The sequence below is a fragment of the Schistocerca gregaria genome, chromosome 2 (assembly GCF_023897955.1).
Source record: "Schistocerca gregaria isolate iqSchGreg1 chromosome 2, iqSchGreg1.2, whole genome shotgun sequence".
NCBI classification, from domain to species: Eukaryota; Metazoa; Arthropoda; class Insecta; order Orthoptera; family Acrididae; genus Schistocerca; species Schistocerca gregaria.
Window position 1 is genome coordinate 654,574,469 of NC_064921.1, and position 27,013 is coordinate 654,601,481.

Genomic DNA, 27,013 nt, shown 5'->3' on the forward strand with positions numbered 1-27,013 from the left:
TCACTCGATGCTCTGTCCCTACCACCCGTCCTAAACATCTGAGTATCCCGGTCTATATCTGGTAAATTGAAATCTCCACCTAAGACTATAATATGCTGAGAAAATTTAGTGAAATGTATTACAAATTTTCTCGCAGCTGTTCTGCCACTAATGCTGCAGAGTCGGGAGGTTGGTAAAAGGAGCCAATTATTAACCCAGCTCGGTTGTTGAGTGTAACCTCCACCCATAATATTTCGCAGGAACTATCAACTTCTACTTCACTACAGGATAATCTACTACTAACAGTGACAAACACTCCACCATCGGTTGCATGCAATCTATCCTTTCTAAACACTGTCTGTGCCTTTGTAAAAATTTCAGCTGAATTTATCTCTGGCTTCAGCCAGCTTTCTGTACCTATAACAATTTCAGCTTTGGTGCTTTCTATCAGCACTTGAAGTTCCGGTACTTTACCAATGCAGCTTTGACAGTTTACAATTACAATACCGATTGCTGCTTGGTCCCCGCATGTCCTGACTTTGCCCCACACCCTTTGAAGCTGTTGCCCTTTCTGTAATTGCCCGAGACCATCTAACCTAAAAAAACGGCCAGTCCACGCCACACAGCCCCTGCTACCCGTGTAGCCGCTTGCTGCGTGTTGTGGACTCCTGACCTATCCAGCGGAACCCAAAACCCCACCACCCTATGGTGCAAGTCAAGGAATCTGCAGCCCACATGGTCGCAGAACCGTCTCGGCTTCTCATTCAGACCCTCCACTCGGCTCTGTACCAAAGGTCCGCAGTCAGTCCTGTCGACGATGCTGCAGATGGTGAGCTCTGCTTTCATCCCGCTAGCAAGACTGGCAGTCTTCACCAAATCAGATAGCCGCCGGAAGCCAGAGAGGAATAGCCGCCGGAAGCCAGAGAGGAATAGCCGCCGGAAGCCAGAGAGGATTTCCTCCAATCCATAGTGACACATATCATTGGTGCCGACATGAGCGACCACCTGCAGATGGGTGCACCCTGTATCCTTAATGGCAACCAGAAGGACCCTTTCCACATCTGGAATGACTCCCCCCGGTATGCACATGAAGTGCACATTGGTTTTCTTCCCCTCTCTTGTTGCCATATCTCTAAGGGGCTCCATTACGCGCCTGACATTGGAGCTCCCAACTACCAGTAAGCCCACCCTCTGCAACTGCCCGGATCTTGCAGACTGAGGGGCAACCTCTGGAACAGGACTAGCAGACATCTCCGGCCGAACAGTATCAGCCAGAGACAGAGCCTGAAACCGGTTCGTCAGACAAACTGGAGAGGCCTTCCGTTCAGCCCTCCGGAATGTCTTTCGCCCCCTGCCACACCTCGAGACGACCTCCCACTCTACCACAGGTGATATTTCTGGCACTGCAGCTGTTGTAAAAGAAGTGAATACAGATGAAACAAAAGTTAAAAATGAAGAAAAGCAAATTGTTTCTGATTTCAAGTTTTACGAAAAACTAAATGTTGAGTCAGATGTTACAAAAAGAAATAACCTCGCTAGTGATGATCCAGCAGAATGGTGTGTCAATGAATCGAAAATCAACATTATCTTACAACGTGGCATTAATAAAAAATGTAATGGTGTTTTTCTAATCCAAGAATATCAATAGGCAATAAAACCAGATATTTGAACAAAACTGTATTTTACTGTAAACTTTTAAATGATGAATCAACTTTGCATGATTTTCTAGTATACTCCTGTAGCACCAGTGCTCTTTTTTGTGTACCATATAAATTGTTTGGAAGTAAGGCCGCGATTGCTACTAATGGTCTTGCAGATTGGAAAAATATTTCTAATATTTTATCTCATCATGAGTACTCACTTGAACACAAAAATTCCGAGTTATCACTCTTAACAAGAAAAAAAGTCACTTGGAACAACAGATAACCATTTCGAGTCATATGTTGAGACAGAAAAAAATGTACTGGTGCAGTGTGTTGAAAAGGGTGTTTACAGTAGTGAAGAAGCTAACAAGTCATGGACTTTCCCTACATGGACACGTTGAAAGATTTCATTCATTACATAATGGTCACACTGAGCGAGGTGGCGCAGTGGTTAGACACTGGACTCGCATTCGGGAGGACGATGGTTCAATCCTGTGTCCGGCCATCATGATTTAGGTTTTCCGTGATTTCCGTAAATCGCTCCAGGCAAATGCCAGGATGATTCCATTCAAAGGGCATGGCTGATTTCCTTCCCTGTCCTTCCCTAATCCGATGAGACCGATGACCTCGCTGTCTGATCTCCTTCCCCAAACCAACCAACCATAATGGTTGAACTTATAGCTGAGTTTGATCCTTTTCTCGCAAAGTACACTGTATGATATGGAAATCCAGGCCAAGAATACACAAGTTATCTTTCTTCAACAATCTGTGATGAAATAATAGAGCTTCTTTCTGAAGAATAAAAAGAATTATCATAAGTGAAATAAAACAAGCCAAATATTTCCCTGCGATAGTAGATTCTACTGTGGACATTTCACATATTGATCAATTATCTTCCATATTCAGATATGTGAATGAGAATGGTGAACCTGTTGAACGTTTCCTTATGTTTTTACCAAACCAGGGAAACAAGTCCAAAAACTTAGCTGAGGTCGTACTAAAAGTCCTGTCTACAAATTCCATTGATATTACTGACTGTAGAGGCCAGTCATATGACAACGCAAGCAATATGTCAGGAACCAACACTGGTTGCAGGTACACATTAATGAACGAAATCCGAAAGCGCATCATGTGCCTTGTGCAGCACACTCTTTGAATTTAGTTGGCACTAGTGCGGTCTGAGGCGTCTGCTTCTACACAGCATTGGGATAAACTTCTTTCTTTCATGAAACCAGGAAGCAAAACGGCAAAAAGTTTATAAAAAACACATTGGTCAGAAAGAGAGGAAGTGTGTGTACATCTATATGAAAACTGGGAGGGTGTTATCAATGCCCTCACACATATTGCCAATAATATGTTTGAAAAACCACTTGCATGAAATGAGGCTTTAGCTTTATTGAGTTAACTCAGCAGACTAGAAACAGTATTAATGATGACAGTTTGCAAGGACATACTCCACAGATTTAATAGTGTAAATCAGAAATTGCAAAGTATAAATATTGATACTAAAATAGTGCATGAATTATATGAATCACTTGTACGATTTATTGCATCTATTCGTGGCAAGTTAGACTATTATGAAAATAAATCCATGGAGATTGTGACTGATATAGACTATGAATGCACCTATAAAAGATTACGAAAATGCAGACTTCACGATGACAAAGAAGCAGACTCTGAAGAAGTTTTTCTGACTGGAAGGGAAAAATTAAGAGTTGAAACATTTCTCCTAGTACTCAACAAGTTGTATGCCGAATTAGTGAGGAGGAAGGAAAGCTATAGAACACTGTTTGATTCCTTCACGGTTTTCAGTAACCTTAAGAACAGTTCAACAGACAATACTGCTGAATATGCAGCAAAACTCCAAGCGTCATATGACACAGATTTAGATCCTTTCTTCCCTAGTGAATGTGTACATTTTGCGGAACTTTTGAAATCTTCTGACATTAGTGATATACCAGTCAAAATGAGTAAAGTTTTACGAAAAGAGAGGTTAAAGTCTGTGTTTCCGAATGTTGACATTGCTCTTAGAATATATGTATGACACTTACAAATTGTTCAGCAAATCACACGTTAAAGGCTCTTAAAAGACTGAAATCATACCTACGTTCTGCGTTGTCTGAGGAGAGATTGAATGCCTTGTCCATTCTTCACACCGAAGCCGACCTCCTACCCGATAACCATCTGAACTACGAAGATATGATCAATGAGTTTTCTGCCGTCAAAGCCAGATGCTAATTTTTCTGACTGGTGAGTTTGTTTATTTATTCACATTAGTTTAAAAAATTAAGATTATAATGTGATTTGTATTATAACTTAGAACAGTTTCATTGGATTTACAAACTACGTATTACCTGTTTATTTTACAATTGCTGACGGCAGAATGCGGAACTAAACCTCGTTTACTTGAAGACATGACCAAAGACACGCGAAAATACTAAACAATACCCGAATGACCCAGACCGCTCATCACTGAACAGTCACATCACACTGATACTGTAGTATATTTCAACTGATGCGTATTCTTGGCGTCTGCTGAAATGTATAGTTATCATGGAAATATACATTATCCGAGAGAACGCTGAGATGAAAAAATGTTAATAAATAATGTAGTTCAGTTCTGTTGATAAATACTTAAAAGCTTTGATAATACCGTTAGAAAGAGCTAGGGTGAGTGCAGTACCTGCAGTACAAAACTGTTCAAGCCCTCACATGGATTAAAGGTATTGTGTACACTTATTATGCAGCATCTAGCTCCTCAGACCCTAATGCTTTACAAGCTAACTATTAGATTATAAAACAAATTTGTTTTTCCACACTAGTCTGTAACATTATGTAATAGCAAATTCAGTTCTGTGTTTTTTCGTCTGTGTTTAGTTATTAGTTTGTGCACCGAAATCTCTATTTCATTTTCATTTCTTATGCTTTCCTATAGATTCACACAAAAATACTAAAGGTGTTTTTTTTATCTGCTACACATTCAAGTTATTAGATCATAAAACGACAGTTTAATTTTAATTTTGGACACATCTCTATAAAAGTACGTATTAATTTCTAATGTGTGACACATTTGCATCAATTTTTATATTGTAACACAACTATTTTATTTTCATTTTCAATGATTTCATGTAAAAGAACATATTAAAATTGAATGTAAACAAAAATCTATTGTCTCCTACACGCTCTGCTGAATTTTTAGGCCATAAAAGAAAAGATATTTTCCTTGTGTTCATTTCTGTTGTCTTTTGACAGAAGAATGTGTTAACACATTGCAGTTTTGAGTTTGTTATATCCACTGCCGTACGCCAAGTACAATTGGGGAGCCATATTACATTTTGATTGAGCGCGACTAGACCGCTGACGCGTCCTTCAGAACAACAAACAGTAGAGTAATTAATGAAGAATTTAAGAAAGGGAGTGTGAGTGGTTGTACCAGAATGACATCCAAAAACTTTGACAGTCATGGAATAATTTAGGCAAGGTATCTATATGTACATCAACAGCCATACCCTGTAAACCACCATGAAGTGCATGGCAGAGGGTACGCCCCTTGTGTAAGTTGTTAGGATTCTTTCCCATTTCATTCACATGTGGAGCATGGGAGGAATGATTGTTTGAATGTCTCTGTGCGTGCTGTAATTATTCTGATCTTGTCCTCATGAGTCCTATGTGAGTGATACATAGGGAGTTGTAAGGTGTTCCTAGATTCATCATTTAAAGCTGGTTCTTGAAACTTTGTTAGAAGCCTTTTTCAGGATGCTTTAAGCCTGCCTTCAAGAGTCAGCCAGTTCAGTTTCTTCACCATCACTGTAAAAATCTCCCATGGATCAAACAAACCAGTGACCATTCATGCTGCTCTTTTCTGTATATGTTCAATATCTCCTGTTAGTCCTATTTTGTACAGGTCGCACACACTTGAGCAGTATTCTAGAATGGGTTGCACAGTGATTTGTAAGCAGTCTCCTCTCCTTTGTAGACTGACGGCATTTTGCCAACATTCTACCAATAATACGAAGTCTACCACCTGCTTTACACACAACTGAACCTATGTGATCATTCCATTTCATATCTCTACAAAGTGTTACTCCCAGATATTTGTATGAGTTGGCTGATTCCAACTAAGACTTACTGATATTATAGTCTCAGGGTACTATGTGTTTTGGTTTTGTAAAGAGCACAGTTTCACATTTCTGAACATTTAAAGCAGGTTGCCAATGTGTGCACCACTTTGAAACTTCATCAAGATTTGACTAAATAGTTATTCAGCTTCTTTCAGACAGAACTTCATTATAAATAACTGCATCATTTGTGAAAATATGAGGTTATTATTAATATTGTCCACAAGGTCATTAATATACAACATGAGCAGCAAGGGTCCCAATAAAATGAGAGTTGAATTTCACACAGTTGGTGTTTTTGGAATCCATTCTGTGCAAGATACTCCTTATGTTTTACCTCAAAATATGTTACGAGACTCTGCAACAAGTTGATGTCAAAGATACTGGATGGTAGTTTTGTGTATCACTTCTACTACCCTTCGTGTAGACAGGTGTGACCTGTGCTTTCTTCCAATTACTGGGCTTGGCTCTTTGTTTGAGGAATCTACAACAGATTGCTGTTAGAAGAGGCACTAACTCTGTTATAAATTCAATATAGAACCTGATAGTGTGTCCATTGGGCTCTCGAGCTTTGTTCAGTTTTCATGATTTCTGCAGTTTCTCAACACCACTGACACAAATACTGATTTCACTCATATCTTCAGTGGTATGAGGATTAAACTGGGAGCATTCTCCTGAGTTTTCCTCTGTAAAGGAACATTTGGAAACAGAGTTAAGTATTTCAACTTTTCCTTTGCTATCCTCAGTTTCAGTTTCCGCCTCATTCACTAGGGACTGAACACTAACATTGGTGCCAGTAACAGCCTTGGGATTTGTGAAATATCATTTGACAATATTCTGCTATGGTCGTCACTGAAGACATCACGCATTGCTCTCTTAACAGTCAAATGTGTTTCATCATCACCTCTATATCTGTAGTCTTATTCTTTATTTTACACCTATTATACATTAGCCGCTGTTGCTTTAGAAGTTTCTTTAGAGTGACTTTATACTATGGAAGTTCTGTCCCATTATGAACTGGGTGCATACCTATCTAGTACATGGTCAACTATTATTTTAACTTGAGCCATAGTTCCTCTGCATACTCCTGACCCATGCTGAAAGTTCAAGCTCCTCACTGAGATACGACACAACTGATTTATTATCTAGTTTAGTGAATGTATGTATCTCTCTCTCTCTTTCTCTGCTTGTTTTAGTTGTCCTTTGTACTTTGGCAATCATTATCACCACAAACGCATCGTGGTCACTGATATCAGTTTCGATGCAGACACCCTCAAAGACTATTTGTTGCCATTAGATGCAATATATTTTCATCATGAGTGGGATTATTTAATATCAGTTCTAGGTAGTTTTCAGAGAAGGCATTTACTAAAGTTTCAATGTGACAAATACATAACCTCCTTTCCCATTAGCCTATTCTTTTAATATACATTGAAATTATCCCCAAATGTCTCCTCTATAAATTACAGGTTTCAACCAGCTTTCTGTAACTAGTAATTAGTTACACATCACTGATTAACATACTTTTACAGCATATATTGTGAGATCAAGTACCACATTTTGTTGTTGCTCGGTTTAACCATTCTGTATACATTAGTGTTTAGTTGCCATTTCTAGGACTAGTCTCGCTTCCACATGATTCAGTTTGTTGCACATGTTGATTTTAAGACACTGTTTCAATACTTCATGGAAATCATTAGTGTTCTCTACTGTGAAGAACAAACTTGTATATATGTACAATGATAAATGAGGGAATGTTTTTGAAAGTTAATGTCTAAGGAGTAAAATAATGACCATACCAATCAATTATTTTATTCCACCAGGATTGCACTTCTACAAAAATGTTAGCAATTTTTGTAGTAATTATATTCTGTTCCAGCACTACAACAAGAATTCTTATATATTGTAATTTTTCTGGGTGCACAATAATGATGAACATGGGCAAAACTGAGATGTCGTCCAATGATATAGAACACATAAAAAACGTTTAAGGAATACTGCATTGCCTGGAAATATTGTGTCACCTAAGGGCATTATAGACAATATCCTTGCCAGTCCCTAACAATCTGGTCTCTGGATACCTTTTTGTTCACTATTCACTGTTGATTTTGTGTTCAAAATGAGTTCAAAACAAGATGAAAGATTATTCTTACTAAAGAACATCAAAAGGTATAAATCTTTGCTGGCACTGTGGGATGCTACAGTAAATGGGTACAAAAAACAGAAATATTCCCCTACGGTCACAAAGGATGATGTTTAACAAATTATTTCATGATGCAAAGTTATGAATAAAAGTAAATACAATTATTCATTTGTGTAAATATGAGGGTTGGAACTTAAATAGTGGCAACTATTTATTCAAATACTAACAAAGAGATAGAGGGGCTGGCCAGTACTTACCTCAGCTCAGTACAGCCGATAGATACACAAAAAACAACCGAAAATTTAAGTTCCTAGCTTTCGGAATAAATGTTCCTTCAAGCTGAGCTGAGCTGAGGTAAGTACTGGCCAGCTCCTCTATCTCTTTGTTAGTATTTGTTTCACATCTTTATATAAGATTTTCCATTAATTATTTAGATCAACTATTTATTCACAACCAATACAAAAAGAGTTACACGTTTGCACATGTTTGCAACTGTTACTGTCCTTCAAAGCAGTCACCAGCGTTGTGTAGAACTTGTTGCCAGCGAAGTGGAAGGCGTAGTATACCATTAGTGGAGCTGTTCTGTTGCTGGTGTGAAGGGAGTGGTCTAAATTTATGGTGATCCTCGTGTACGACTGTGATAGTATTATCCTAATGCATTATGTTCCTCCACGGCAGACCATCAATGCACAGTATTACTGTTCATTTTTGGAGCATCACCTGCGACCAGCTTTGTGAAAGAAGGGGTGACACTTTCTGAGCAACCCACCGATCATTTTGCACGACAATGTACAGGTGCATACAGTGCAAGCTGTGGCTGCTCTGTTCGGTCAATGGGACTGGGAAGTACTATACCATCCACCATACTCTCTGGACTTAAGTCCTTGTGACTTCGATTTGATTCTGAAGATGAAGGAACAACTTTGTGGCATTCGCTTCACAACTGTTACAGTGATTCGACAGGCAGTAGACTGCTCCATTCGCGCCATCAATAGTACAGGCTCTGCTAATGGTATCCTATACTTTCCACATTGCTGGCAAGAAGTTCTACACAATCCTGGTGACTACTTTGAAGGACAGTAACATGCGCAAAGAACTAACTCTTTCGGATGGGTTGTGAATAGATAATTGCCACGATTTAACATTACTTACACCAACATAATCCTTTACAGCACATATTATTGTATAGGTGACAGACTCCTCGGCAATATTATGAATAGGACAGATTCCTTATAACCATGGAGAGGAAATGTTGGCTTCCAGACAGGCACAACAAAGTGGTCAGACACAATGGTCAAGTGTGTATGGGTTGTGAATATGTGTGTGTGTGTGTGTGTGTGTGTGTGTGTGTGTGTGTGTGTGTGTGTGTGTGTGGTTTTTTTTACTGGCGCATTACTGGTGTGAAGAGTGCTCGCTGTGTATTCTGGTTTCATGAAATGATCTCTGCAACAACTGCTCAGCATAAATTTTGTACTGAATATGCTAAAGAACCTCCAAGCACGCCTACAATTTATTCTTGGCACAAGAACATTGTTGAGACAGGTAGTTCACTGCAACACAGTAAATCACCAGGTTGCCCACATGTTGATGATTACATCAAATAGGTTAGGTAGAGCTTTGCCTGCAATCCACCAAAATTAACACAACATGCACCTTGCGAGACTGGCATTCCACAAAAGATTGTTTGGCAAGTACTGTGAAGACATTTACACTTGGAACCATACAGTTTCACAATGGAAAAGCACATTAGTGATGCAGATAAGGCTGCTCATGGGGATTATGTGCAGAAATGTTGCATCAGACAGAGGGTGACGATAGATTCTTGAACGCCATAATCTTCTGCGACGAGTCAAAATTTCATATCAGTAGCATGTTGAACGCCACAACTGCAGAATATGGGACAGATAAAATCTGCACACAACCCTGGAACATGTTTGCAACAGCCGCAAAGTTAATGTGTTTCATGACCTTAGCAAATTGAAAGTGTATGGCCCTTTCTTCTTTATGGAGAAAACTGTCAGTTGTATTGTGTATCTGGTTATGCTTGAAAACTTTTATATTTCACAGATCAATGAAGCTGAGATGGGGTAGTTTACTAGCAGCAAGACAATGTGCCACCTCATTTCCTCATGGAAGTTTGAGGTTTCCTTGATAATCGTTTCCCAGGTTTGGTGGATTGATTGTGAAAGGCCTATCTCATGACCGCCTCACTCCCCAGACATGACACCATTGGATTTCTTTCTGTGAAGTTTCATCTATGACCTTGTGTATTTTCCTCCCCTACCAAACAATTTAGCCAACCTGAAACATTGAATCTAACATTGCCTTTGCACAAGTTATGCCCGATTTGCTTCAACGAGAGTGGGAAGAAATCAATTACTGGTGGAGTGTTTTCCCTAACAACGAAGGCAGTCACATCAAACCAAAATGACACTTGATACTTTTATGTGAAACTTGAGGTTGTCAGCTACAAAATTAGACATCTACTGATTCTAAAATTTATCTCAATAAATTTCTATATCATTCCAAATTTGTAAAGTCCTTTTTGACTCAAATGTAATATTTGTGGTAAAAAGTGGTGCAAATGAGTCATAACTCTAGTTCATGGTATGTACATAGTGATATTAACACTATATTGTTGTTTGGGTCTACAGTCTGAATACCTGTTTGATGCAGTTCTCCAAGATAGGCAATACTGTGCAACATGCTTTATTTCCGCATAGCTACTGCAACTTACATCATTTGTGATCTGTTTATTGTTATCCCTCTACAATTTTTACTCACCATACTTCCCCCCATGAACAAACTCTCTATTTCTTGATGCCTCAGGATGCATCCTATCAACTGAACCATACTTTAAGCAACTTTCCCCAATTTGATTCAGTACATTTTCCTTAATTATGTACCCATCTAATCATCAGTAATCTTTGTAGCCATATATTTCAGCAGCCTCTGTTCTCTTCTTGTCTATATTGTTTAGCATTCACATTTCACTTCTGTGCAAGGCTGCACTTCAGACAATTACTTTCAGAATGTATTTCCTAACCCTTACATCTACTTCTACATGGATACTCTGCAAATCACACTTAGGTGCCTGGCAGAGGGTTCATCGAACCGCCTTCACAATAATTCTCTATTATTCCAGTCTTGAAAAACGCCAGAAAAAATGAAAACCTATATCTTTTCATGCGAGCTCTGATTTCCCTTATTTTATTATGATGATTGTTTCTCCCTATGTATGTTGGCATCAACAGAATATTTTCACACTCGGAGGAGAAAATTGGTAATTAAAATTTAGTGAGAAGATTCTTCTGCAACAAAAAAATGCCTTTGTTTTAATGGTGTCCACCCCAAATCCTGTATCATGTCAATGACATTCTCTCCCCTACTTTTGAGACAATACAAAAAGTGCTTCTCTTCTTTGAACAAATGTAGAACTCATGTGGATGACCCCACACTTTTCATTATTTAGAGTCAATTGCCAATTTTCTCATCATACAGATATCTTTTCTAAACCACGTTACAATTTGTTTTGACCTTCCGATGACTTCAGTACATGATAAATGACAGCATCATCTGCAAACAAACTAAGATGGCTGCTCAGATTGTATTCTACATCATTTATATAGATAAGGAACAGTAGAGGGCCTGTAACACTACCGTGAGGAATGCCAAAAATCACTTCCATTTTACTCAATGACTTCCCATTAGTTACTATGAACTGTGACCTCTCTGATACGAAATCATGAATCCAGTCATATAACTAAGAAAATATTCCGTAAGCACTCAGTTTCAGTAAAAGCTGCTTGGGTGTTACAGTGTCAAAAGTCTTCTGGATATCTAGAAATACAGAATCACTTTGAAATCCCTTGTCAATGGCACTCAACACTTTGTGTTAGTAAAGAGCTAATTGTGTTTCACAAGAACAGTGCTTTCTAAATCGGTATTGATTGTGTGTCAATACACCAGTCTCTTTCCATAATTCATAGTGTTTCAACATAATAAACAATCCAAAATCTTGCTGCATATTGATGTTAATGATATGAGCCTGTAATTTAGTGGATTACTCTTCTTGTGCAACTTTCCAGTCTTTGGGTATGGAATTAGTGTAGAGGAAGTTATTGTACAAGATTGTTAAATATGGAACTATTGCACCAGTATACTTTGGAAAGAAGCTAATTGTTATACAGTGCGGCCTGGAAGACTTTCTTTTATTAACAGACTTAATTTGTTTCACTACTGTAAAGATATCTACTTCTAAGTTACTCATGTTGGAAGCTGTTCTTGACAGTGGCGGCTGCTGTGAAAGAGGACATGAACACCCTAACTTTTGACACCATGAGGATTTATTGGTTATTTTTCTTTGAATGCTGTTAAACATAATGTAGATGAGGTAATCTGAAATACACATTATTAAATCAACCGCACTGTGCTACATATGTCTCCTCTACACTCAGTGAAATTTGGCATAATGTTCATGACCACATTCAAAGATGGTGTCCTTTTGGAACTTATGGAACTCATCACCTCATTTGTATTCTACTCAAGTTACCTTGTTGGTAGATAGTACTACTAGAATTTAATCATTTCTGAAAATGGCAGTTTGTGTTTGGAGTTGGTTGTCTACTGTGCATGAATCAGCTTTCCTGTGAAGTGTCAAGATGAACTCGGTCGAATCTGTATTAAGTGCTAACAGAAAAGAAAATTACCAGGAAAAGTTAGCCGCAAAGAAACTAGGGCATTCCAGACCAGATCCGTTGTCTGAGGAAGTGACAAAATCACGTAAGAGTGACTACTAGCAAATATTTAACAAAGAAGCATACATTGTTCTTTGGATACAACTTAAGAATGCCTGTCCTCGCGAGGACAAAACGCATATTACGATGGGCTGGTTCAGTTGGGTTGTTTCAGGGGAAGAGACCAAACAGCGAGGTCATTGGTCTCATCGGATTAGCGAAGAACGGGGAAGGAAGTCAGCCGTGCCCTTTCAAAAGGAACCATCCCGGCGTTTGCCTCGAGCAATTTAGGGAAATTGCGGAAAACCTAAATGAGGACGCGGGATTGAACCGTCATCCTCCCGAATGCGAGTCCAGTGTGGTAACCACTGCGCCACCTCGCTCGGTTTGATGGGCTGGTTCAGCCTTGGTACAGGAACACATACATGTTACCAGAATGGAACTCGACAAGAACTCCAAGAATTTGCGCACTCACCACCTATACCTGGCTTTCACTCACCCAGCACACACCTGGGAGTGGCTGGACGGCAACACGTACACCAGCAGCAAGCTCCACAAGAAGAAAGCCACCAACAAACAGTGCAGCAGTTCCTCAGACTTCCAGGCGTATGTCAACAGGAGGAGAAAGTCAGCAATATTAAGACCATCATCAACCTGACTGAGCGAGCGCTGGATGAGCCAACAATCTCCATGCTGTCAAAAGGCCTGAATATTGCTGCGACTCCAAGAATGTTACCAAAACGTGACATCATCAGCAATGCTGAGCAAGCCATACGTGGACTCCTGCTGAGAGCAGCCGAGGAATTGAGGAGGGAGAAAAGCAGGGTACTCGAGAAAGCAAGAATGCCAAAGAACAACATTACGGCAGAAGAGCGCAAGGCACTGTTGAACCTTCGTGATGACAAGGGTATAGTGTTCTTAGCAGCAGACAAAGAGAATGCGACAGTCCTTCTTAAGCCAGAATATTACTGGCAGAAGATCGACACCTTACTATAAGAAACTTCCTGGCAGATTAAAACTGTGTGCTCGACCAAGACTCGAACTCGGGACCTTTGCCTTTCGCGGGCAAGTGCTCTACCATCTGAGCTACTGAAACACGACTCACACCCGGTCCTCACAGCTTTACTTCTGCCAGTATCTCGTCTCCTACCTTCCTAACTTTACAGAAGCTCTCCTGCGAACCTTGCAGAACTAGCACTCCTGAAAGAAAAGATATTGCGGAGACATGGCTTAGCCACAGCCTGGGAGATGTTTACAGAATGAGATTTTCACTCTGCAGCGGAGTGTGCGCTGATATGAAACTTCCTGGCAGATTAAACCTTACTATAAGATCCAACATACAAAGAAGTGGGGAAAGATGCAACTGCTTCTGTTATGCGCAAGACCATCGATCTTCTCAAAAGCTCAGGACTTGACAGAAACACCATCAGGAAGCTTCACTCTCGGGCACCGGCTCCATCGTGACTGTATGGCCTCCCGAAGATCCATAATGAGAATGTCCCACTACATCCTATATTGAACACCATAAATTCTTTGACGTATGGTGTAGCCAAGCATCTAGCACAGCTATTAAAACCACTTGTGGGTCACGGCCCTCACCATATCAAGAACTTGACCAAATTTGTTAAGGTACTCCAAGGGTTACGCCTGGACGAGAAGGATCTACTAGTCAGCTTTGATGTCACTTCTCTTTTCACCCCAGTGTCACTGGATGATTCCTTAGCTCTACTCGAAGATCACTTAGATGAGGACCACACTCAGACTCTTTTGTCTTGTGTTAATCACAACGTACTTCAAATGTGGTGGGAAATTCAATGAACAAACAGATGGTGTTGTAATGGGTTTTCCCCCTGGCCCCAGGTATTGTCAACTTGTACATGGAGCACTTTGAAGATATGGCACTGAACACCGCCTGCCTACAGATACATAGATGACACTTTGGAAAGGAAAAACTACAGGAGTTCCTACACAATCTCAATGGCATACATGACAGCATCAAATTTATCATGGAGGTAGAAGAGAATGGTTGCCTTCCCCTCTTGGATATTTTGATCAAGAAAAATCCAGACAGTATGTTGGGACACTCGGTCCACAGGAATAAGACGCACACGGACTTATATCTCAATGTTTGGAGCTGTCACCATCCAGCACAACATAACTCAGTACTGCATCCCATAGTACAAAGAGCCAGGTCAATCTGTCACAGTGAGAGTTTGCCACGTGAGTTAGCACATCTGCAGGAAACCTTCCGAAAGAACGGCTACACTGAGACACATATAAGACACGCCTTGCATGCAGACAAGAGGCGGGAGGAAAAACCAGAAGATGATGAAGCAAAATGTGTGGCGTTTCTGCCATTTGCTGGACCGCCAACAGCCAAGATTGCAAGAATATTAAAGAAGCACGAAATAATGACCATCTTTCGAACACCGAAAAAGTCAAAGATATACTTGGCTCAACCAAAGACCAGCTGGGGTTGCAGATGCTGGGCATTTACAGTGTTGAGTGCGAATGTGGGAAGGAATATATTGGGCAGACACAATGATGTATCTCCCAGCACTGTACTGAACACATCAGGAACGTACAACTAGGACAGACAAACAAGTCTGTGGTAGCAGAACATAGCATTATCAAGGGACACACCTTCGAATTCGAAAAAACGAAGAAGCTATGCAGTGCCAACAGTTTCTGGGACTTTATCTTCGAAGAGGCAGTGGAGATATGTCTGCACAACAATTTAGTAAACAGGGATAGCGGTTTTCAGCTCAGTGCAGCGTGGAATCCCACAATTGACAAAATACATTAGGACTGCTCTGATCTGTCCACAGACAGATTGGATAGGAAACGGGTCTCAATGCTGAGCTTTGTCTGTCCATAGGATGGTCCAAGGGCAGCCCTCATCAACTTCAATCCTTGAGAGAAAGTGGAGAGTGAAGTCAACATGTCATTGTGCATCCTGTGGTGCAAGTGAGGCTATGAATCACGATGATTGATCATGGCAACTGGTGGCCATAGTTGGAACCTGACAGTGGTGCTGTGATGCATGGAAACCATGCACCCCATACTTTGGACATAAATGCTACCACAAGTTTGGTACTTGTATGCTAATTAGTTTCTGTGCAGTAACATGTTAAATGGGGAAGTTTAATTATAACCACCAGGGCAATGTCCTTCCTGTCCCAGAACACTGTGTACATCACTTTTTTTACCCACTACAACAGTTTGTTTGAAAATGGTCTTAACTGGAGATACAATGTGACAGCAATGCTTGGTTTCTGGGGTAAATTGAGCAATCAACATTTCTCTGCCTATAACTATCCCATCAAGCAACTCATCATTGTCATCATTGACTGCTACAGAAATGTCAATGCTGCTCTTAAGAAATAAATTTTGTTTTTATGTGTCAGGTTTTTCAGCACCTACAGGCACATGCTCCAGTGAACACCAATGCTTAGTGGCTTTTTCATGGAACAAGGCTTGAGGTATCTGTGGAAATTGGCTAATAATATCCATAATCATGAAGTTACAGTCCTCCATCACCAGCACCACAACATTGCCATTGAAGAGGAATGGTTTCCCATGGCACTCTTCAATATGAACACTGTGACAACTTTTGGAAAATTGACTACAGAAGCAGAGCACCATCTGACTGTTCATGATCCTTGACTCATACATGTGACATAGCTGACAATGAATTTCAGTTGGCACTATGTATTATACTTTTTTTTAATGCACGACACACAACTGTATTAATAATGTTTTATTACTATCAGTTCAATATTTTACTATGATCTAGGTGTGAAAAGATCAATTATTAATCGAATGTCACATTTCTTGTGATCTTCATTTATTGTTGCCATTATTGAACACTGGTCCCCAAACATACTACTTTCTCATCCACAATTACTTTTCCGTTGAAGGCATCACATAAAATCAAATCCACAGTACAATATTAGGCACTCACATGGCACCATCCTATGTCAACCTATTCATGGGCCATCTAGAGGAATCCTTCCTAACCACCCAGAATCCCAAATCCCTCACCTGGTTCAGACTCACTGGTGATAAATTGGTGATTTGGACCAAAGGTGAGATACCTTATCCACATTCCTCCAGAACCTCAACATCTTCTCCCCCATTCCGTTCAGCTGGTCCTCCTCAACCTAACAAGCCTTCCTCAATGCGGACTTCCATGTCAATGTTAGCTACATTGGTAACTATGTCCATATCAAATTTACCAACCACCAGCAATACCTCCACTTTGACAGCTGCCACCCATTCTGTATCAAGAAGATTCTTCCATATAGCCTAGCCACACATGGCCATTGCATCTGTAATGACAAGCAGTCCCTCTCCAATTTACCAAGGATCTCACTGACGCCATTAAAGACCATTATTATCCTCCCAACCTCGTACAGAAAAGATCTCCCATGCCTTGCCTCTTGTCACCTACTACCTCCCACATACCCACTTCCAGCCTCAAATGACCACTCCCCATGAAGAATATCCTACCACTACCTTTCCCACCCACTATCTTTCCCACCACAACCACACTGGTATTCTGCTGCCCACTGAACCTACACAATATCCTTGTCCATTCTTACTCCAACTGACCATAACCCCTTGCCATTTCCCTGCAACAGATCTAGATGCAATACCTGTCCCATACATCTTCCAAACACCACCTACTCCAATCTAGTCACTGGTATCTCCTATCCCTTCAAAGGCAGGACTACCACTGAAATCAGTCATATGATCCAAAAACTAAACTGCAGCCTGCTTTCTATGTGGACATGACAACTAACAAGTTGTCTGTCTATGGCAATGGCCACTGGCAACTTGTGGCCAAGAGACAGTTGGACTGCCCAGTTGCTGAACGTGCTGCTGAACACCATGTACTACACTTCAATGGCTGCTTCACCACCTATGCTGTCTGGATCCTTCCCATCAACAGCAGCTTTTCTGAACTGTACAGCTGGGAACTCGCCCAGCAATATATCTTATGTTCCCATATCCCCCCCCCCCCCCCAATCCCACAGCCTCAAGTTTTGCTAGTCCCAGTCCTTCACCTACCTGTCCCCTTACCTACTCCCACACTAATACTACAAACCCTTCGTTTCCACCAAAACAGTCTTTTTCCCCTTCTCTATTTCTCTCGCCCCCTCCACACCCCTCCCCTCCTCCTCAAACCTCCCAACTGCACCTAGCAGCCCTACCCTATCCCCACCACGTCCCTGCAAGCCCCCATAAGCAGCTCTACTTCTTCCCCCTTCCATATCCTGCCATCCCCCCCCCCCTTCCTCACTTCAGCCTCCTCCTTACCTACACTATCCACAGATTCCTTCTCCCATTAGACACAGTTGTGATCTGCAGCCTAGACTCAGCACTCAATGACATTGGTCATGTGTGCGAGCTACACTTGTATGAATGTGTGTCTGTTTTCTGCTTCAGAAAAGTTAATTGCTTTGTTGCTGTCTGCAACTCAATGTCCCCTCTGTATGGTGAGTAGGAATTTATGCTTTTCACAATGTTGTCTTCTGTTCTTGTTTCTCTGAGATGGCCTACACTGGGAGGATATATTCACTATGTATCTATGGCAGAAAAGTACATCAAATCTAATGACATCATTTAGCAATTGGAAATCTATATAATACATGTCCCATCTACACTTTCACACTTACACAGAAAGCCAAATTGTTTTCTAACACAAAAGATGATGTGATGCACTAGAATTCACGATTACAAGTGATTGTTATGTAATTATCACAAAAACAATATAAATAGCTATGAGCACATTGTGACCAATTAATACTCATGGGTCACAAGTGATCGTCATCTATCTACAATCTACATGATGATCAGTTATAACTTTTTCTAATGGTTCACACTATCTTTTGTGGTAAGATACCTGTTGGCTTTCTGCACATGTGTAAGAGTGTAGAAAGGACACATACTATATGGATGTTCATATCATTGAATGATAAGACATGTGATTAATAATTGATTTTTTCATACCTGGATGATGGTATATTAGCAAACAGATAGCAATTAAAAAAAAAAAGGGGGGGGAACAGCTATTAATACAGTTGTGCATCCTGATCATGCATTTCAAAAGATACATTACTGCTGTTGGAAATCATATGCAAAAAATGTTATATTTTTTTGTACATTAAGTATCTTTATTACAGGCTGAATGTTACAGGCTGTGGGAGAATGAACAAGAGCCATCATTTTCAGCCACTGCAGCAGAAGCTGATGACAGATGAGATTTGCCTGGCTGTCATATGATTGTTATATCATAGCTCTGTCACAGGTACACTGTATTCCTGACTAAATGATGGCACTTCTAGAAAAATTACTTACTTTGTTCAATATTGTTCAGCAGAGCAGCACTCAGCTGGAGGCAGAAGTCGGGAGACAAGTGACTGAGAGATACTGCAGCATCTTCCTTGCTGAAATAACAGTGCATTACTTTATACAAAATGGCTTTAAAGGAATTCCTTACTGCTATGTCATAGTTACAAAGGCAATCAGTTAATAAACTATAAAATGCAAATCGCAACACTAGGTGTTTACATGAAGCTGGAAGTATGTTTATAAAATGAACGTGTGGAAGCAGGCGAATGTAGCATCAGAACACTGTGTACTGAGTGACCACTGTCATGTGTAAAATGAAGTCAACTGCAGCTTCTAAAACTTCTTTTTGATTTTGTACACACTGAAAGACTACAAAATGATGGATCTGTTTATGATGAAGTTGTTTCAGTCACTAGGAGAGCTGAATTCAACTTAGAAACACAGTGGTTCAAGTACCATTGACACTAAAGTGAAGAAGATAACGATTAACATGGTCAACAATATACTAAAAACATACTGATGATTTGCCATGGCAACATGTTCACAATTTTGCATGGCTGCCTGCATGCAGGCTGCATCTCTTCAAGACTGATGTTAAGATTACTGATGTCTGGACAAAAAATTGGCGTGTACAGATGTTTGTCAGTGTTTCAGCCAAGGAGTTCGATGATCATCTCAAGCTCTTTCAACATTTGTGATGAAAGCAGGCTTCAAAATGAAAACTCTCAAAGTCAAATGTGGAGGTATAGCTGAGAAATTATCTGGTTCACTAACACCAAGAAAGGCCAAGGCTAACGAGGGGCCTATACACGGAAGTCAAAGGTGATTTCTCACTCAGTGTGACTTGGATATGTTTACCAATGTTCATTTATATTCGTTTTCCCTCTGTTTTTAACATGTATATCACCAGCTCGCTGTAAGGAGTACCCTAGAAAATGGAACTGTGTCTTTAGTTCAGAGTGAAAATTAAAAATATGTGTAAAGAATTATGAGGATGGCTGAGCACTGACTATACAGATGATGGAATGAGCGGTGTAACACACACACACACACACACACACACACACACACACACACACACAGGCGCGCAAGCGCGAGACTACAACTGAAACTCTGTCTAAAAGATATGATTTAATGAGAGTTCATTGGTCTCGCCATCACAGTGTTCAAATTTATATATAATGGTATCATGTGATACACAATCAAATTCATTGCTCATATCAAAGAGCATAGCACAGGTAAAACAATGTCTTTCAAAACTTTTGAGAACATTATAACAAGAGACTTTACAGCTGCAGTGATGGACAGCATTGGCCTAAATTAACTTAATGGACAAGAAATTATTAGTTTAAATCCTTTATTGCAATTTTGTCAAAGTTGCGTTTAATTATGCTGGTGACTAGTTTCAAACTACAAAGTTCATTTTCAAACCAGGTCTATTAAAGCTGCAGTAACAGCACTTGGCTGCACAACAGTCAATTTATATGTAAGTAATATACATATAATGCAGTCACATGAAGCGTCAGAACTGTTTCATAGTGTAGATATGTTCACAAGATGCAGTTGAACTAGACTCTAGAAGGTTGGGGGAGGGGGGGGGGGGGGGTTGGGTTGTTTGGGAAGGAGACTAGACAGCGACGTCATCGGTCTCATCGGATTAGGGAAGGATGGGGAAGAAAGTCAGCCGTGCCCTTTGAAAGGAACCATCCCAGCATTTGCCTGGAGCGATTTAGGGAAATCACGGAAAACCTGAATCAGGATGGCCGGATGCGGGATTGAACCGTTGTCCTCCCGAATGCGAGTCCAAAGTCTAACCGAACTAGACTCTAGAGCTGCCTATTTGTAAGCCCAACATATGGGGGTCTTTGTGCCAGTCAAATGATGGTATGTCTGTATGATTCTCCTGCGGTCACAAAATTTAAAACTTCAGCTTCCCTTTTGTTCTCCTCTATTATAAACCCAGGCTGGTCAATGAGAGGCTGGATAGAAGCAATCGATCCACCTACTGATTTTACACAGCACCTGAATTATCTTGGATTCTCAGCAATATCTTACACACACGTATGATGATGATCTGATAACAGTGGGTTTATCACACGGCAGTTTAGTTCATTTGTATCTATTTAATTTCATCCATATTTTGCAGCTTCAAATGTGACTGTATTCAGTACACTGGAAGTATGATTAAAAAAAAAAAGCCTTCAGTCACAACTTTTCATGTTGTATTGCATTTTGGAGGTGTAAGGCATATTACTGTTGTGAAAAGGCTTGATATTAGATTATGAATTTTGTGTCAAACACGGAAAATCTGCAAAATAGTGGAAAAGATGAACAGTGTAAACTTATCGTGTAACCAAAGCATTTATAATGTTTTTGCAACATCATATATTCTTTTCTCGATGCTGCTCGTACATATCACTTCACTCAAGAGGCACATTTGCATACACATGTTTGTAAACACTTCACATATGGTTTTGTACATGGTGTGATCAAAGATGAATTTATTTGTAGATTCTGGTTTTTTGATTTTGTGGAGGTATATTTTCAGAAGTTCTAACAGATTTATGGTCTTACCGTTGGCTTCATTATGTAGTACTGTCAAATTGTTTTGTAGACTGTTGATGATGTGTTTCATTTCCAAGATATATTGCACAATAACTGATTTTTCAAAGTGGTTGAGCCTGAAAGCATTTAAGTATTCTTGAAGTTTCTGCCTGTTTTCCCTACATACGTAGCAGTCAAGATAACTGGAGCACGATACTTTGTACATTTCAGTGTTATTGTATGTTTGTGTATTTGATTTTGTGTTATGGATGAGTAAGTTACCTAACTTCTTATTAGTTGAGAATGCAACTTTACATTTGCTTTTTTGAAAAGATTAGCGAATTTTTGTGATATGGGCTTCAGGTATGGGATACTGGCAAATATTTTCTCTTCTTTCACAATGTGGCCATTTGTTGTCTTACTTTTATGTATTTGTCTGTCTAAATTGTCAATTGTTTTTGCTGTGTAGCCATTGCTTATGGCAATGCCCTTTATTGTACCTATCTCTATCTTCAGGGTGTTTTCTTCTAAATCAAGAGAGTGTACTCTGTGTAGCATGGACCTACATGCACCATGTTTCTGTGTGATGGGATGGCATGATGAGTTGTCCAATGTTACGTCTGTGTATGTGTGCTTTCTGTGTATGCTGAACTTATGTTTTTGTAGGCGGTTTTTAGATCCAGGAAATTTATTCTTTTGTTTTTCTGATGTTCTAATATGCATTTTATGTTTTTGTGGAAGAACTGAATACTGCTGATAGTTCTTCAATCTCCTCTTTTGTTCCATCGAATAGCAGCAAGGTATCATCAACATATCTCCAGTAATACATAATTTTGCTTTTGAGTCTATTTTTTCCATCAAAGAACTTACTTTCCAGATGACTGAGAAATATATCTGCTGGAAAACTTGATAAGCTACTGCCCAGGGGATGACTCTCTTTCTGTTGGTAAACTTGCCCATTAAATGTAAAGTAGTTGTGGGACAACACTGGCTGCAACAAGTCCTTGACTTCTGATGTTTCTGTAACTGGCGATTTTTTATGTTTTACTAAGTTTTCAAAGATTATGTCTACTCTCTCTTATATTTGTAACTACGTTAGTTACATAAAAAGAGACAAACGTGGCACCTACAGGAATATTTTTATCTGTAATTTTAGTTGCTAATTCATTTATGTTCTTAATTGAGTATGATTTATCAAACGTATAGTACTGCTTCAAAATTTCATTCAGTAATTGGGAGACTTTCTTTGGAGACAGGCATATTTTCAGAATTAACAATAGGCCTCAATGGATCATGTGGTTTATGGGTCTTAGATTGAGCTCTCTGTCTCGGGGCTGTGGGAGTCATTAATCTGCATGTTTTTGCTTGTTTTTCTGTGAAAAGGACGTTGCATTTACTAACCATTTTTCTAATTTTGTTTTTGAATTTTACAGTTGGAACTTGTTTGAGCTCTGTTATGTTGTTTTCAGAAAAGAAAGTTAGTGTTTTAGTGATGTATTCATCTTTGTTCATAATTACTACAGTATTGCTTTTGTCAGCTTTCAGATTCATTATTGAGTTTCATGTTTATGCTGTTTACTAGCTTTCTCTGTTGATAAACTGCTGATATGGTTGCTCTATCGGTCGGAGGATGGAATTCACTTATTGTACAGCCATGGCACCTTCCATTGCCACTAGCGGCGTACATCGGCCCCACATAATACCACCCCAAAACAGAAGGTAACCTCCACCTTGCTGCCCTCGCTGGACAGTGTGTCTAAGGCATTCAGGCTGACCGGGTTGCCTCCAAAACCGACTCCGACGATTTTCTCTTTGAAGGCATATGCGACACTCATCGGTGAAGAGAACGTGATGCTAATCCTGAGGGGTCCATTCAGCCTGGTTGTTGGGCCCATCTGTACTGCGCTGAGTGGTGTCGTGGATGCAAAGATCGACCTCACCATAGATGTCAGGAGTGAAGTTGCGCATCATGCAGTCTATTGTGCACAGTTTTGTCATAAATCGATGTCCTGTGGCTGCACGAAAAGCACTATTCAACATGGTGGTGTTGCTGTCAGGGTTCCTCCAAGCCATAATCCATAGGTAGTGGTGATCCACTGCAGTAGTAGCCCTTGGGTGGTCTGAGGAAGACATGCCATCGAAAGTTCCTGTCTTTCTGTATCTCCTCTATGTCTGAACAACATCACTTTGGTTCACTCCAAGACGCCTGAACCCTTCCCTTGTTGAGAGCCCAGCACAAAGTAACAATGCAGATGCGATCAAACCACAGTATTGACCGTCTAGGCATGGTTGAACAACAGACAACACAAGCTGTGTACCTTCTTCCTGGTGGAATGACTGGACTTTAATGGCAGTTGGACCCCCTCCATCTAATAGGTGCTGCTCATGCATGGTTGTTTACATCTTTGGGCGGTTTTAGTAACATCTTTGAACAGTCAAAGGGACTGTGTCTGTGATACAATATCCACAGTCAATGTCTATCTTCAGGAGTTCTGGGACCGGGCTGATGAAAAAAAAAAAAAAAATTAAGATTTGTGTAGAACATGAGGACAAAAAAAGCATAAATTTCCTGGATCTAAAAACCTCCAACAGAAACATGAGTTCAGCATACACAGAAAGCACACATACATAGACATAACACTGGACAACTCATCATGTCATCCCACCACACAGGAACATGCCGATTTAGGTCCATGCTACAAAGAGTACATTCTATTGATTAAGAAGAAAACACTATCAAGATAGAGATAGATACAATAAAGAGCACTGCCATAAGCAATGGCTACAAAATGAAAAAAAAATTTACAATTTAGACACACAAAGACACAAAAGTAAGACAACAAATGGTCACACTGTGAAAGAAGAGAATATATTTACCAGTATCCCATACCTGGGGCCCATATCACATAAATTCGCTAATCTTTTCAAAAAAACAAATATAAAGTTGCATTCTCCACTAATAAGAAGTTAGGTAACTTACGCATCCATAGCACAAAATCAAATACACAAACATACAACAACAATGGACTGTACAAAGTATCATGCTCCAGTTATCTTGACTGCTACGTATGTAGGGAAAACAGACAGAAACTTCAAGAATACATATAATGCTTTCAGGCTCAACCACTCTGAAAAGTCAGTTATTGCAAACATGTCATGAACAGTCTACAAAACAATTTGGTAGTACTACATAATGAAGCCAGTAGGTAAGACCCTAAATCTGTTAGAACGTCTGGAAATATACCTCCACAAAATAAGAAAAACGAGAATCTATGTTAAATGAACAAACAGATTTCGCAAGCCACAGTTATTTCAGTTATTTTAAAGACCTATTCTTAAGTTATACCCTGTTGAAATATGCTCACTACTTTTATATACTTGAATTTAGCATATTTTGTGACAGTACCCACTTTTCCGTGGATGTTTATAAGATGATATTTGACTTTTTTGTGTTGGCTTCAGTCGTCTAGTGAAAGTATGATTCCACAATGCTGTTTTGTCGGCTGCAGAAATGTCCTGGTTCAATGCGTTTGCCTCATTTTTGGTGCTTGAAATACCATTTTTCCAAATGTGCTTCCTTCTTGATGTTTATATAAAAAGTAGTAGAATAACTCATTTTTGCTCGTCACTTGGAAATTGTTATAACGGGGACCTGTACATTGTTCCACCGTCACACACCGAGTGTTCACTGCCGACTGACTACGGTCAAAGACGACTCCAGCGTCAAAGACATTTCACACAACACACAAGCTTCCACTTGTAACCAGTCTCTTTGATATTATTCGTCACGTCTACTAATATTAATCAATATACCATCACTCTTGAACATATAAGCAAATTAGCATAAAATAAGGCAAATTACAATTCACAAAAAATATTATGACAAAAATATAAGAAAACATTTACAACCTCCCTCATTAGATTTGGTATCGACAAATCTGGCAGAAAATAACACATCTCCCAGATCCATTACACTGTATATATCAATTGTTTAGTAATTAGGTCTTTAGCACTATGAAGAAATTCCACTTTGTACGAAAACTTTTGTGAAGTGTTAACAAACGTGTATGCAAATGTGCCTCTTGTGTGAAGTGATATATAAGAGCATCATGGAGAAAAGAATGTATGATGGTTCTAAAATGTTAAGAATGCTTTTCTTGGATTACTTGGTAAGTTTACACTTTGCCATCTTCTCCACTAATTTGCAAATATTTTCCGTGTTTGATTTACGAAATTCGTAACCTAATGTCAAATCTTTTTATGACAAGAATATGCATTTCACCTCATTCAAGAGCAAAAATAAAGCATGTATTAAGAAAAATTACATCTGATGATGGACCTGGACTGCCAGAAATGCACTGTGTACTGAATAAAACATGAAAAATAGTGGGACTGAAGGTTTTTTTACTTCTTTTTTTTTTCATACTTCCACTACATTTATATCTAGGTTGGTTCAAATGGCTCTGAGCACTATGGAACTTATCTTTTGAGGTCATCAGTCCCCTAGAACTTAGAACTACTTAAACCTAACTAATCTAAGGACATCACACACATCCATGACTGAGGCAGGATTCGAACCTGTGACTGTCGCGGTCGCACGGTTCCAGACTGTAGCGCCTAGAACCGCTCGGCCACTCCGGCCGGCATCTAGGTTGGTAATTGTATTGTTAAAGTATGTGTCTCATTTTGATGAAAGTTCATTAGTACAATACATTTTGATAGCTCTTAAAAAATTCAGAAAGCAGGTCAGGCCAAAGTTTGCATTTTACAGCCTATGTCATGATTGGTCATGTTTCACTGTCAGATAATTAGTGAGATTCTTAACATGGTCAGATATCACAGTAACATCAGGATGTGAATTACTGTAGACAGAGACAAGTATTGGCTTAGTGACAGAAAGTGGTACAGCTCTAATTTCAAAAACTTTGATTTAAGAAAACATATCAATATACACTGTGTCACAGTTAATGCTAACAGCTTTATTTACAAAAATAACACCTTCTTCAAAGCTAATTGTAATCCAACAAAAACTAGTTGCTAACACATATCCTTCTGGAATGTATAAGGCAGATTCAGTTTGTGTGAACCATTGTTTATTTCCACAGAAGATATTGACAGGAGTATATGTTTAAGATGATATCGACTTCATTTAAGTAATTTAGAAGTGAGGGAAACAGCTCACCAAACAGTGGAAGCATTTAATCATTGAAAGGTGTAAAAAAAGGAACAAAACTTCTCTAGCTTTTGGACAAATTTGTTCATGAGGATCAATTACATGCACCCACAAATGTTTGCACGAATGCACGCACATTGACGCGCGTACGTTAATGACTCAACACTTCCATTATTAGGTGAGTTCTTTCCTTTACTCCTAAGTTATTGATATTCTACCAGGACTGTCTGTACCATGTCTGTTTCATTTAATTTGTTTCCAGCTGACTGCATATTTGCTATTGGAAGTGAGGTTTAGGTATACACTTCAACCCAATGTTC

At 39.6% G+C, this 27,013-nt stretch overlaps 1 protein-coding gene across 4 annotated transcripts in view; it reads right to left on the reverse strand.

Moving 5' to 3' along the window:
* LOC126334689 (uncharacterized) overlaps positions 1-27,013 on the reverse strand; it is a 405,460-nt gene that overhangs the window by 23,752 nt on the left and 354,695 nt on the right. For all 4 annotated transcript variants that reach the window (XM_049997175.1, XM_049997176.1, XM_049997173.1 and 1 more), the window contains one exon: positions 18,983-19,071. In XM_049997175.1, the coding sequence (XP_049853132.1) occupies positions 18,983-19,071 (89 nt within the window). The remainder of the gene's footprint in view (positions 1-18,982; positions 19,072-27,013) is intronic.